This window comes from Pseudopodoces humilis, chromosome 3 (genome assembly GCF_049639895.1).
Source record: "Pseudopodoces humilis isolate 2021_Gansu_Grassland_sample_001 chromosome 3, ASM4963989v1, whole genome shotgun sequence".
Taxonomy (NCBI): Eukaryota; Metazoa; Chordata; class Aves; order Passeriformes; family Paridae; genus Pseudopodoces; species Pseudopodoces humilis.
Genome location: NC_142202.1, coordinates 85,122,536 through 85,136,988, shown reverse-complemented (window position 1 = coordinate 85,136,988; position 14,453 = coordinate 85,122,536). Strand labels below are relative to the sequence as shown.

Here is a 14,453-nt window from a genome sequence, read left to right as displayed (position 1 = left end):
CCATTTCCCTAGTGCATGCAGGAAATGGGAAATACTAAAGCAAGACTACTCTATGAAGCTAATCTGCCAGAGAACTTCCGAAGACCTCAAACAGATCAGTATCCTTTTTGTTTTGGCTTTCACATTGAAATTACTTTTAATGCTATTGAGATGTTATGACTGTTTCAAGGAACTGCTACATTTGTCAGCTTATGTTATTTATTTCATTGATATTGTTGTATAAGAAATGACAGTGGAAGTTGAGAACAGTTCAGCAAAGATTTAAATTGCTTCAGTCATAGCAAATCTACTTCATAATGAGACTCAGCAAGCACCATTTATTTTTGCTTTCAGAAGAGGTGACTTTATAAATTGCCTGTATGTAGGAAGTTATTGATACTGGAGAGCTCCTGAATATTTTCTTTATCTTGAGTAACTGCCATCTGAAGTTTAGAGGCATTTGATCAGGAAATAATGAGCTGAATGGTAAAGTAAAATAAGCCATTGCATCTTACTCCAGTGAAGCATGGAGTAAGCATCTTTCTCTAGGTGACTAACATGGGAATACATAAATAAACCCAAGCACTCTGAGGGCCACCAGTTGTGTTTGTGTGTGATTTTCACTGTGTACCTGGACGGGAAGGGCTGGAAGAAAAACCGTCTGCTGGCAATAAATAACTTTTCTCACTAAATACCTTGACTGAATCACTAGGATAATATATAACAGCATTAACTTAGATCTGAGTTTTTTTCTTGATTTAGTGAAGTTACTCCATAGGTAGGATTTGCTTCACCTGATCTTACTGTAATTCTTTAATTATAATGAGATCCTAAACACCTACTCTAAGTAAACTGAGTCTTTCCCCAGCTACAGGTGCTGATAAACAGACTTACTTGTAACTTGATCTAAATTTGCTATATACAAAGGTGATTCTGATTCTTCTGTTTATTAGATATGTTATGTTAACTTGATATGTTATGACAGAAGATTTTTTTTTTTGAAGGGTTAGACTCCTCATTATAAAATGTACTTGAGCAAAACAGATATTTTTTTTCAGATTCTAGTAGGTTTTGAATTAAACATATATCCTCATAAGAAAGAAATGGAACCAGATAGCACCATAGCATTGCAGGTGTAATATTCTAGAACTTTATTTTAGCCATATGATGAAAATATTTTGATTAAAACTTACTCAAAAATGGATCTTGAAGATGTATGTTTTGTTTTTGCAGCTAACTGAAATGCACTGGAGCTACTGCAGGAGAAGTAATAATGCTTTAAGCTTTTCTTGTCAGATCAGACCAAAAGTCTAATTTTTAGACTTTCAAAATAATTACTTTTTCACACTGCATGCTTTGAATTAATTACATGCCCTTTTGAATAGCTGTTAGTTTCTAACTGGTGGACTTAGTCAACTGAATATATTTCATTGCCTGTGTTTTTTTAACACTGTACTGCCAGAAGAGGTAATACCAACATTTTCTGATTTTCCTATAACTTTGGCAGCTACTTACGTACTTGGCATTCATGACAAGCTGTTGTGTTATGGATGTTTTTTTGCCTTTTTTCTTTGCCCGTTGTATTACTATAAAATCAGTTTAGTATGTTGTCAGTGTTTTGCTTGTGAGTATTATATTCTGAACATGCTTTTGGATAAATGTTGAAAATATTTTGCATGTGATGATCAATTTGTACATGTTTATCTGTAATAGTATTTAACTTCCTGTACCACTGTAATATACTTCTAGTTTTAAAGTAGTAAAGTGGAGACACAAGAGAAATGTGTGTTTAAGATCTACCCAAAGTCTCCTGCTAAAGATCCCTCCTCATTTCTGCTTCTTAATCACAAGAGTGACCTTTCTAAGCATTTTTTTCTTTCCCTTGTACTTGGCAGGGATGCTGTAACATAGAAGCTAACTTTTTGAATCATTGTGATTTTTTTTTTTTGTATGGCAGCTTTAGTTTCCTGTTGAAAAATGTTTTTTCCAGTGAATAATTTTTTTGCACTATTAGAACTAAGATAGTTGTACCTTCAAAGTGCTCAAGATGCGCTTTACAATTTATATATATTTGGAAGGAGGTAGAAAGCAGTGTTTTGATTTTTGTAACTTTTATGAAACTGTCTTCAGGTGGCACTTGCATACAGTTTGAAACTACGATTTTTGACAATATAATTTGATGCACAGAATGAAGAGACTGAGTGCTCTGAATTCAGTGTTAATCTTAGGACATTGGGTGTGAAGCTAAGAGTATCTTTCAATCGATTGAGGAAAAATTGCTTTGGAAATTTAAGGCAGTGAGTCTGAGCTTCCACCGTTGCAATATCAGTTTTTGAATGGATAATCACATTGCTGGGTGAAGTAGTTAAAATTTATTCTTCAGATCCTAGAGAATCAGCTTTACTAAAATTACAGTATTCACACCGCTTTGGATGAGCTGCTTTATGAAGCTGAGAGAATAATTGAGGAAAACAACTGGCTTTCCTTTTTGCATTTGAGCTACTGAGTGTCAGTTCTGGTTTTCTACAGCAATATGCTTGCTGCTATTTCCATCTTTGATTCAGTATCTTTTTACCACTAGTTGTTTTGGCCTTTTTTCCCCCCTTCCACAGGGATGCTTGTTTTAACAGCACTCTCAAGCAGGACTTAGTGGTCTCAGAGAAGTGTTAATGATCAGCATTTGATAAATTATACAATGTGCAAATCAGAGAACAGGTACATACATTTCACCTTTTTTATGAAGAGAAAGTATTTTTTCACATGTTAAGATGGTAAACTACAACTGTTTACTATTTAAAAGTACCATTATTTAAGTATTTTCAATACTACAGCCATGTAAATGTTAAATACCAGGTGAAAATGTTCTAACTGTGGAACACTGAGTTACTTATACTGTCTGTCTCATTGTTTTCTTCAGAGATTAAACTGATCAATTTTGTGTAGTACAAAGAAGCTCACTTTGGGCACTGTAGCAGTGGTTGTTCTGTGTGGAGTGATTTGTCCTGCTGTTTTAAAAATACAAAATTAGATTAATCAGGTGTAGTTTTTTAATTTGGATAACCAATGAGCTTTTAGGTTGATGTTACTATTTATATGAATGCATATTTTCCTTAAACTAGCTACTTCCAGAGCTGTGGAATTTTTCATCAGGGATAAGTATGAAAAGAAGAAATATTATGATAAAAATGCAGCTAATGCCTTCAATGTAAGTAAACATTTTAACCAATAATTGTCATTTTTCTTTTTGGAAAGCTATATAAGATAAATGTAGCAAACATTATGCATGTTAAAATGTTTTTTACCGTTGAAAACCATTTGACTCAGAGCTAAGTGCTTTCTTCTCTGTCTTTTGAAGACTCTTCCTAGGTTCCATAAATTTTACCTGCATTGTCTGTTATATTTACATCAGCAAAGCATTGTGATCCAACAGGTAGCTTATTTATGACCCTTTATATTTTGGTTTTCATTCATGGGCAGTTCTTTAACAGTTTCATTTGAGTCTTTTTTATTTACCTTTTTCCATGTTACAGGGGTAAGAAAGCATTACTAATTCTGGTGACATGGTCTTCCCTCATTCTCTGTAAACCTTGATGAGAAATCCTAGCATGTTTTCAGCCCTTTTCTGCTAAATTGCAGACTGTTGCTTGCGGTGAGGTGCACTAGTAGCAAACACAGGCAGTACAATGAGCCTGCTGTTACATTCTGTAGCTGTGTGTTCAGTACACTAAGTTGGTGAGTGCTTCTCTGGCAAAGGAGTTCTGAGAATTTGAATCTTTACTGAAGTTCAGAGTCTTGTTAGGTTTTGTTTGGTTGGTTTTTGGTGCATCTGTTTCTGGGCTATATCATCTAGTTCATACATTTTTCTTTATATAGTTGTATTTATGCTTAAATATGCACAGCTCTGTACCCGCTTTATTTAAGTATGGCCTAACACGTAGCATTACTACTTTACCTTAATAGGCAGTGAACTTTGACAAGTGTAAGTGTAGGTGTAAAGCATGAGAGTTTATGCTACATTTCCCATTTGAGAAAATGGATCTTTGAATGATGGTTTCATTTCAGTAGAGGTAAAAAAAAAAAGCAAACCTGGGAAATACAGAAGGGTATTTCATTAAGTACTGTTGAAATGGGGGAAGGTTTCTTCTCTTAATATATAAAATATAACTGTTTGAACTACAAACTGGTTACCCTTATTTACTGTTATTCCAAAATTGAAAGTAGGAAGAAGAGTTTAAAATTATACTTGTTAAAAGAGTTCTAAAGACACTCAAAATCTTTCTGAACAAAGAACCTTGGTGTCTAATGTAGCAGTTCACTCCTACCTTAATATGCTTGAAGGAATAATCAGATTTTGCTTTATCATATTGCAGAGTAAGATGAGTCACTTAGCTGTCACAGCAGTAAGAATAGGATCCAGACAAGCTGAAGAGATACATTGTACTGCTGAGCACTTTCTTCCTACTCAGCCCTTTCTTTTATTGACTAGTGTAAATGGACTAATCTTTCTGCGAACGAAATCTGATCATACAGTATTTTAGCAATAGATGAGTTGTGCACATTCAGGGTCACCAGTGTTTGTTCAAGAGCACAAGGCATCAGGTTTGAGGTGGACAATCTGTAGTCACAGTTATTGCAGATCCTGAAAGTACACAATAGTAAATGAGCTGGACTAGTGCAGCACCTACAGTCGTTGTCTGATGCTTGTGCTGGGTTTTCCTCCCTGGCTCTGACCCTTGCCCTGCTCACGTGGTCACCTCCATCCTGCTTGTCTGGGACTCTGCATTTCTGCTTCTGGCTACTGTTGACAGGGAAGAGGGGAGGTTACCCTATGTTTCTAGCATGTGGGGGTCTGTGGGAAGTTTGAGGAGTATGGAATAAGACAGGAGTGCATGTTTCCATGCCTCTGTGCAGGGGGTTGGTGACAGTTTTTAAAGCTTTTGTTTTGCAGTCCTGATGACATCTGAGCCACCTTCCCTCTCTACCCTGCTTAGAAGGTGGCTGAAATTCCCTGGGAACTGTGGAGAAAGGAGGAGTTTCCTGCTTATAGCCTTCAGCTCCCACCAAATGTTTTGGTAGCATCAAAGCACTTGCTAGTACAACACTTTGATGAATTACAGTGAATGAAAACAGTTCTTGTGAACTGTTCCCATGCGGTGTCAGTATGCTATATCATAACAAGCTCTTCTGGAAAATTTCTTTATGATACTTACTTTTGGAAAGAGCACTTTGTACCTTATTTTTAATCAAAACTAGTATTCCTGGTGGGACACATGAGCATTTTAGCACACTTTTAGCTATCACCTCTGAAATGGAAATGCCTTCAGCTTGGATTAGGACTAATTTAAGTTAGAGGTGCATGCACCTTTTGGTAAAATTAATCCCTTCTAGGTATAAGCAGGTGATACAGAAGAGCAGAAAAAGGGTTGCAGTGCCTAAGGGTCGCTTTATGTGGTAATTTCACTGAGGTGGCATGTGAAAATTTAAGGGACTTTCCCAGATTTCATCCACCTTTGCAAGTTGCTTGTGGTGAAAGCTTCCCATAGCATAAAAGGTGTTTTGATTAGCTTATTTTAAAACATGCTGTGCAATATTTCTCTTAATGTGATTTTGGTGGATTCATAAGCTTTTCAAGTTTGTCTACCTGTACATCTCTCTAAATGTATTCTGTGTGTTGAAGCCCAGGAGTAAATGTCAAGGTTCAGTTTTTGACTGTCAGGATTCATTTGTTACAATGAGTTACAAATGTCTTTTGTTGCAAATCTTTTACCTGATTGTTCTTAAGCATAGAAGATCTTTTGTTTTCTAAAAAGACTGTTGTATTACTAAGTTTGATTTTTAGAGTTGCACAGTATAATTACAAAATTAGCTTGTGCAGAGGCCAATAGTGCCATCAAACATGCAGACTAAAATATGCAAATATGAAAAATTTTTTTTGTCATGGTTCACTGAAAAGTGATGAAGGATAAAGCTGTGGGCAAAAAAAAGCATCTGTTATTTTATTGGCTAATTTTAAATAGAATAATGCATTTAAGTAGAAGTCAAATGTACATTAGAATCTAATGCTGGCTTAAAGCAACTTGACTTTAAAAATCTTTTAAATCTACTAGAATGCATTCTACCTCTAAGTTTTCCGATCCATCATTTTTGGAAAAATGTGAGATGCTTGTTCTGTATCACTGTTCAGGACTACATGTGTGGTACAATTTACTCATCAGTTTTAAGTTCGTTATCAGTAAATATTACTCTCATTTTCTTAGACTCAGTGCAGTCTTGTGGCTAATTTATGGAAAAACTTGAGGGGCTGAAACCCTGGAATAATGTATGTATGTTTGTCCTGTGAATAACACATGTGATGTGGTATTGTTTATTGGAAAGAACTGGTTTTGTTCTTTGAGTAATCAGATTAGGAGCAGCAATAGCTGTTAGCAAGTAAACATATTTTAAATATCTTCAGCATAATACTGTTGTCCTAGAATTAATTTTCTGCCAGACCTCATTCTGGATTTTTAGGCATACATAAGATGTGAATGATGTAAAGTATAGCTTAGAATCCAATAAATCAGTCTTCACATAGCAGTGAAGCAATTGGGGCATCTTGATAAATGGTGCATCTAAGATACAGTAACAGGAACAGTTTCCTGTGCAATATGCTGTCTGTTTGACTTCATTTATTCTTGAAACCTTCTAAAAAAGAGTGGGAGCTTGCATTGCTTCTGTAGTTAACAACAGACAGTTACCATAGGTCAAGTAGCAAAAGGTGATTTTGGATGGTAAAACTGTCCTTCAGGTAGTACAGGCATGAAACTGGGAATATTAATCCACTTGAAAATTGTATTTGATCATCACTTTCAAGCATATGCAAATCCTTTTATATTTGTCATAGGGTTTTTTTGTACACTGCAATCCTAGAGCTAAAAGTTAAAGTGTGCAGAACAGTTTAATCTACAGCCATCTTAGTCCTGAACACTGTTCAACCTTTTGTTTGCTCTGGACTCTCATTAAATTGCTGATGCTCCTTTAGTTTATTACATCTTGGAACATTCTTAAAAGAGTACAGTATACAATTATACAAACACCTTTCCCCAGGAATCTGAACTTGTATGCTTAAATAATGACTTGATGGACTTTTTCAGAACGGTTGCAGTAAATATAAATGAGGAAAATATGAGCAATGGAGAAATGCTCTGGAGTGGGGGGTTTTATGAAAATAATATCTGAACAGAGTAGTCATCTTGACTATCTCTCTATTGAGTCCTAAATAATTACCAGAGCTATGCAACTGGTTTTGTGGAGGAACAGTTGATAATGAGGCTCATGATCTAGTGGCCAAGAGAAGTAGCAAATCCTTCTTGTTAGGTTTTGTGGAGTTAGTAAGAATCTTCCAAAATTACTGGCCTAGAGGACTTCAGCTTTGAAGTAGATGATTACAGTTTATCAATAAATAAAGGAGAAATGTGTGATTTTTAGAACCAAGCTTCCAGAAAGAGTAAAATCTATCTCAAATATAGTGTTCTAGAATATGCAGTAAGAACTGATGGGGTTACTCCTTGAGACACAGGACTGAAGTAGTTTTTTCTGGTTCACAACCCTAATTGAATTTGACCCTATCTACATGCTGCAAAGTTAAAAGTTTACTAAAGTTGCACAGATATTCAGGAAATCAAGCTTGAAGCAGTCATACTTACCCAATTAAAAAACAAAAATTAGCACCTCCTCTTTCATGTAAAATAAAACCTATAAAAAGACAATCTTTCTTCAACTATTGTTTATGTTTTATCTAATACAATTACCCTTATGCCATTGAAGTAATGAGGAGAAGCAGTAAGGTCACTGTGTTGAGTGAGGATAAAGATTAGCTATGTCTCATCATAAAAAAATCTCTTCAGCTTTTAATAAAAATAAATATGTAGGAGAATGCATATAGGAATTGCCTTATTCAGGGTGGATGATGATTCTGCTTAAGTAGATTTCAAATACTTTCAAAAATTATGAACTGATACAATCTACTCCACTGCATGAAGTGAGAATATATTATCACATCTTGGCAATGTTTAGAGACTAGGAAGTGAAGTTTCTGTGTTTAAGAAAGGGTGTGAATTATGTATGGAGCAGAAGTTTCATGTAACTCTTAAGTTCACTGAAGAAAAAGAATTATGGGTCTACATTTTTCATGTTTTCCTAAGACATTGTGTATAATTTACGAAGAATGAACTTAGGCAACTGGCTAAAATGTCATGTACATTTAGAGATTGTGATGGCACACTTTCCAGAAAGTTATATTAAAGGAGATTAAATCTGTAATACACTTACTGCACTAAAATGTGTTGGGTAGGCATCTTAAGATGCACAAATTGGGGTATGAAAGGGCCTGTGAACATTTCAGTTTATAGTAGCCAGGATTCAGAGGCATACAATAGTTATTGTGGAGGGAGTGGTTACCAGTTACCTGTCCCAAAAGTGCAGTAAATCAACTGGGGTTTTTTTGTGGTCTATGAAAAACTTTGGAATTAAGTGATAGGAAGTTTTTTTAAAATATGCTAGTCAATATAGGCCTCAATGGGGAGCACTGAAATACCCTACAAGAATTGTGACTTGAAAGCAGGGATAGGGAAAGGGGGGTAAATGATTTTCAAGTCCTTTTGTTAGAATGGATTAAATCATAGATTTGCAGAATAGCTAGGGTTGGAAGTAACCCTTGGACATCATCCTGCTCCAAATAAGGGTCATCTAGAACAGGTTGTTAAATCTCATGTACAATTGAGTTTTGAATCTCTCCAGGGCTGGAGACCCCATGACCTTTCTGAGCAACCTGTTGCAGTATTCAACCATCTCCATGATAAAAGAAGGAAATAAATTTATTCTTATGTTTCAATGGAGTTTCCTGTGTTTCAATTTATGCTCAGTACCTCTTGGTCCTGTTTCAGGATGTCACAGGCAACAGTCTGTCTCCCTTAGTCTTTGTTCCCTGCTCATTCCCCACCCCTCAGTTTTCTTTCCTCCAGACGAAACAATTTGAACTGACTGAGCCTTTCCTTGTCTGAAAGGTGCTCCAGTCCTCTAATCATCTTAGTGTGTTTTTGCTGGACTTGCCTCAGTGTGCCCTTGGCTTTCTTGTACTTGTGAGCCCAGAATTGGCCATGGTGCAAGCTTGTGTCCAGCTTGTCTGCCATGACCTCCATGTCCTTCTCTGCAAATCTGCTTTCCATCCAATAGATACTGAACCCATACTGATGCATGGAGTTATTCCTCTCTGGATGCAAGCCTTGTTGCTTTCCTTTGAACGTCAAGTGATTCCTGATGGTCCATCCTGTGAGTGGTGCTCTGAATGGCAGTACACCTATATAGTACAGCGGCCACTCTTCCTGTCCGTACCCTTTCAAACCTGTACTCTGCCCCACTGCATGGCTCATTACTGAAGAGGTTAAATATTGTTTGCCCCAGTATCAGTGTCACAAGTGACAGCCCTTCAGCAGCAGCACTTTGCCAAGCAGTGGAATAAATGAAGGCATTGGAGAAGCCAGACTGGATTTTCAGTAAGCCAGCTGCATTCCCAGTAGCTCCCACATGCAGATTCTTGTTTTCCCCAATTCCATAAATACTTCAAGAAATACTTCACACAGCTGGACTACATAGCTACAAGTTGCAATGTCCAAGTAAACAAAACCTTGCCAAAGATTAAATCTCTAGTGACTACCTTGCCAATTTAACATGGATCATGGAAATGTAAATCATCTTGCATGCAGCAGAGCAAGCCACTTAAGGGAAAAGAAGGTATTGTTCTGAAGTACAGGGAAATTCTCACTGAAGAGAATTTTCCCTGGAACAAATGCAGAAAGCACTGTTTAGGCAGGACAGGAGAAATGGAGGGCAATTCAGGAAGAGATTGAACGCATCCAGTGCCAACATTTAACTAAGCCATGGTGACTGTCTGTAATAACTCACAGAGGTGATTATCAAAAGAAGATGAATAATCTAAAAAAAGGTGGGCAACAATAGGTGTGGATGTTCTGGGCTAGAGCTGGCGGAAAAGAAATTGTTCTCAAGTCTATAAAATATATCTGTATTTCCCAGAACAGTGTATAATTGTCTCTCTGGTGCAAATGTTACAAATGTCTGTAGCTCTGCACATATTCAGAACTACAACTGGCTTATGCATAAGCTTCATCTATTCCTGTAATTGGGATGGTAACTGAAGAGATGGAGGACTGCTGAGTGTGGTCACAATATTGACAGAAGAGCAGTACTGGCTTCTTTCATAGCCAGCCACTGCTCTGTTCTGTGAAACAGGACTGAATCTGTCTAATGGGTGTCCAATGTTACAGCATGGAATTGGGGAGTGTTGTGGTTTCACCCCAGTCAGCAGCCAAGTGCTTTGCAACTGCTCATTCTGTCACCAGCAGGATTGGGAAGAGAATTTAGAAGGGTAAAAGCCAGAAAACTTGTGTGTTGAAATAAAGACAGCTTAATAGGGAAAACAAAAGCTATGCACAGGAGCAAAGCAAAACAGGGAATTAATTCACTGCTTCCCATGGGCAGACAGGTGTTCAGCCATCTCGTGTAATGGTGACTCAGGAAGACAAATGCCATTACTCTGAATCTCCTCCTTCTTCCCCACATTTTATATACTGAGCATGATGTCATTTGATATGGAAAATCCCTTGGGTCAATTTGGGTCACCTGTCCAGGCTGTGTCTTTTCCCAACCTCCTATGCAGCCCCAACTTCCTCGCAAGGCTGGCAGTGCGAAAAGCAGAAAAGGCCATGGCTCTGTGTAAGTCCTGCCCAGCAATTACAAAAACATCTCTATAATTAATCAACCCTGCATTCAGCACAAATCCAAAACACAGCCCTGTACTAGCCACTGTAAAAAAAATCAGCTCTACACTAACCAAAACCAGCACAGGGAAACACTTTAGTAATTTTAAAAATGCCTTGCCAGTTAGCCTTAAGAACTTCCAAAAATTCATACGTGTTGTTAATAGTACATTAGTGTTCTTATCCTCCTTTCTGTATTTCAGGAACAGACCTCTAAAAAATGCCAAGTAATTGATTTGTGTGTTTAAATTCATCTACTAGCATTCTATAATTGCTACTGCTTTAGGATGAATTACTGATTTTAGAATTGTCAACATTTGTTGAAGATACATAGAAATAAAGTCAAAAGTCAGCTGAAATAAGAAAACTACGTATAGCAGCTAAACTTAAAACCTAATAAATGAAAGCAGAATAGCCTAAATGAAGACTATTTCCCCTGCATATTGTGTGTGGGCAAACTGGCCACTCGAGGGCACTTTTGTATTTGGTTCAGCTGCAGGCTTCCTGCGTGGTTTGATAATGCACTCATTCTTCAATGTTGTGAATCTTCTACATGATGGCACCCTGTATTTCATATTTCATATTTAAATGGAAGCTCATTGTAGGCTTATGAAGCTTCAACTTGAATCCTTTTTAATGAAAGGCTAAATAATGACATGCATTACATCAACACAGGATGTTGGAAAAAACTACAAATAAAAACAGGTGAAAACTTTATTAATAGTTCTTACACCTTAATGACCAATAGTGTTTGTATGACTGTTATGTAACATCAGAAACATGTCAGTACAAACTAAAGAAAGATTCTTAGTTTTTGTACGTTATGTTTTCTGATAACTTCATTAGGTTCTTGTTTAAAGCTTAGGTTTTTTCACTTGGAATAGTAGTCTGGTCAGCAGACTGCATCAAGACATTGGGCCAGCTACCGTTTGTTATGTTGCTTTTACACAAAGTGTTAACTTAGCATGTATTTGGGTAGTACCACCACTAAGTAATAACAGACAATACAGAAGTGTTTTAGGGAAGAAAATAGGGACAGGTAACATTTACATGTATAAGGGGACTGGAACTGGACTAGTACTGTAAATGTGCAGATTCTTTCTTTTCTGGCCTTACTTTTTTTTTGTGCAACAAAGGGTTTCTCACAGAGCACAGGCGAAACTGAAATTTTACAGTACTGTTGCCTGTGTATGGAATTTCTTGCTCAGCACTAAAGGTACCAGGTGCTTTAAACAGAGTATTGAATTTCATGACTCAAAATGGTTATTTTTGCTGTATTGTCTTTCTAAAAAGGAGTCACAAAACACTAACAATGGAAGGAGATTCAAGAATTGCTAAAAATTAAATGAGTGCAAGTCTTCTGGTCTGAAATGCAATCAAAATTTTGTGGAAAAATTAGAAATGTGAAAACTTAAGAAACAGCTCCTTGCCATCATTCTTTGTTTTAGGCAATTCTGAATTAATTTCTTTATCAAAAGATGTAACTGCTCCTAAGTTAAAAGTTAAAATGATGTATTAATATGGTAGTTGTCATTCTGCAGTATGTTGGTAATGCACACAATCACCCAACTTTATTCTTTTTCTCGCAGTATGTATGATTAGTTACAGAGGTCACCACTAATTTTGTTTGATACTTTAAGGTGCCAATAATCAAAGATGTGTTTAGTTGCTTACCAGAGCATAGTGCAAACATGTTGTAAGAGTAGATCAGTGTGTGTTTTTTCACTTGGATTCCGGGATAGGGTTGGAAATTGCTCTTTGGATTTAGGATTTTTTGAGAAATTTTGGTGGCTGGCAGCCAGCATCACCAGATCCTTTTCCCCCAGGGCAATTTTCCAGTCACTAATCCCCAAGGGTCCCAAGTGCAAGACCTGGAACCTCACCATGTTGAGCCTTGTACTTGTTGGCCTCAGGCCATTGAGCCTGTCCAGATCCCTCTGTGGAGCCTTCCTGTCCTTCAGCAAACCAACACTCCTGCCCAGCTTGGTAACATCTATAAACTGAATGATGGTGCACTCCATCCCTTCATCCAGATCCTGGATAAAGAAAGATATTAAACAGGACTGGCCCCAATACTAAACCCTGGGGAGCCCTACTATCAGGCTATTCTTTGGTTGTGACTCCATTTACCACTGTTCTCTGGGCCTGGCCACCCAGCCTGTACCCAGAGAATAGTGCACCTGTCTAAGCCATGACCAGCAAGTTCCTCCAGGAGAATGCTCTAGAAAATTATGTCAAAGTCTTAGCAAAATTATAGGTAGACAATATTTACGTGTTTAGCTTTGTCTAGCCACTCAGTTTGATCTGATTTTTTCATTCAGCTTTCCTTATCTAATGCAGTCTGGTAGATAACAAATTCAACACGATGCAGTGGTGATAATGCTGTTCAACAGCTCAACATTATACTGTTGCTTTCACTATATAAACTTAATCTGTTCTTTATACATTGTAATGTGTTTTCTCTTAAAGATTAGCTTCAGTCATATGTCTTTTGTTCTCTTGGGTAGTTGAATATTTGCCTGTGTGAAGTGTGCTTTCAAGGGTTCTTTTTTTTGCCTGAAGTGCTTGTACTGATGCTGGTTGTTTTTAAACATTATGCTTGGGCATTTCTCAACTTGTACACTATATCCCAGTATATATACAATATATATCCCAGTACTTGTACACTATATCCCAATATATATACAATATATATACAATATATATACAATACTATATCCCAGATATATTGTGCTCTATATCCCAGGCTAGACAATGACTGCTTTTCACTCTGTCTCATACTTACAGCTTGCATGACACTTCTTCATTGGTTGATTGGCTCCATTACTTGATTGGCAAAACTATAATAATTGCTTTCAGGCCTTCATAGGATTGCCTTCTTCTAGGTTAGACAGTCCTTTATATTTTTAAGAGGATTTGAAGATTGAAAACTATTATGGGTGGATGGAAATTGACAAACACCTATAGTGCTGATTTTCCCCGAACCCACAAATGAAATTCTGCTTTCCTTGTTCTGTGTGGCGAGTAGCTCTTCATCTATGAGAGCTATCAAGCTTACATTTTCCTAAAATCTGAAGAATACAAAAGAATGAAAAAAACTCCAAACCCAAACCAAAAATTCCACTTGTTAGCAGCTTGAAAGTATACCTAAGATGATTCATTATCAGAATTTTATGCATTTTTATCTCATAGAAAAACCGGAAGCATGATGTTAGAGTGCATAGTTCAGTATATTGTGTTACCTAATAATTTTTCCAACATTATTTGGTTACAATGTGATGCAGTCGGAATAAACAGGATTCCAATGTTCCTATAGCAACAGAATGCTACTGTTTGCAAAACTGCATCATTGCAGCAGGTGTATCCGTAACTCTGCTAATAACCCAAGGATTTTAAAACAGTAAATTTAGAAATGAGAATTCTGCTTCATATGTCTGCAGGTAAAATTTGGTTTTAAAATTAAACCTTATAAATATCTTTCCTGAAGCTCTGCACCACCTTCCAGCATAGACATACTTTTTTACTTTGTAAAAATACTAAATATGTAAATTCTATGAATATTCCAGCTGTATAAGTAAAGGAACTGGTAGGATTTTCTGTAAGAAATAGACACAAGATATGACAGGGTTTTTTATCAGCTTTCAGTTTCCATTTAGTGCA

The 14,453-nt window shown here is 36.8% G+C and overlaps 1 protein-coding gene across 3 annotated transcripts in view; it reads left to right on the top strand.

Moving 5' to 3' along the window:
• SMAP1 (small ArfGAP 1) overlaps positions 1-14,453 on the top strand; it is an 89,863-nt gene that overhangs the window by 25,436 nt on the left and 49,974 nt on the right. For all 3 annotated transcript variants that reach the window (XM_014263655.2, XM_005518133.3, XM_005518134.3), the window contains exons 3-4: positions 13-98; positions 3,109-3,184. In XM_014263655.2, the coding sequence (XP_014119130.1) occupies positions 13-98; positions 3,109-3,184 (162 nt within the window). The remainder of the gene's footprint in view (positions 1-12; positions 99-3,108; positions 3,185-14,453) is intronic.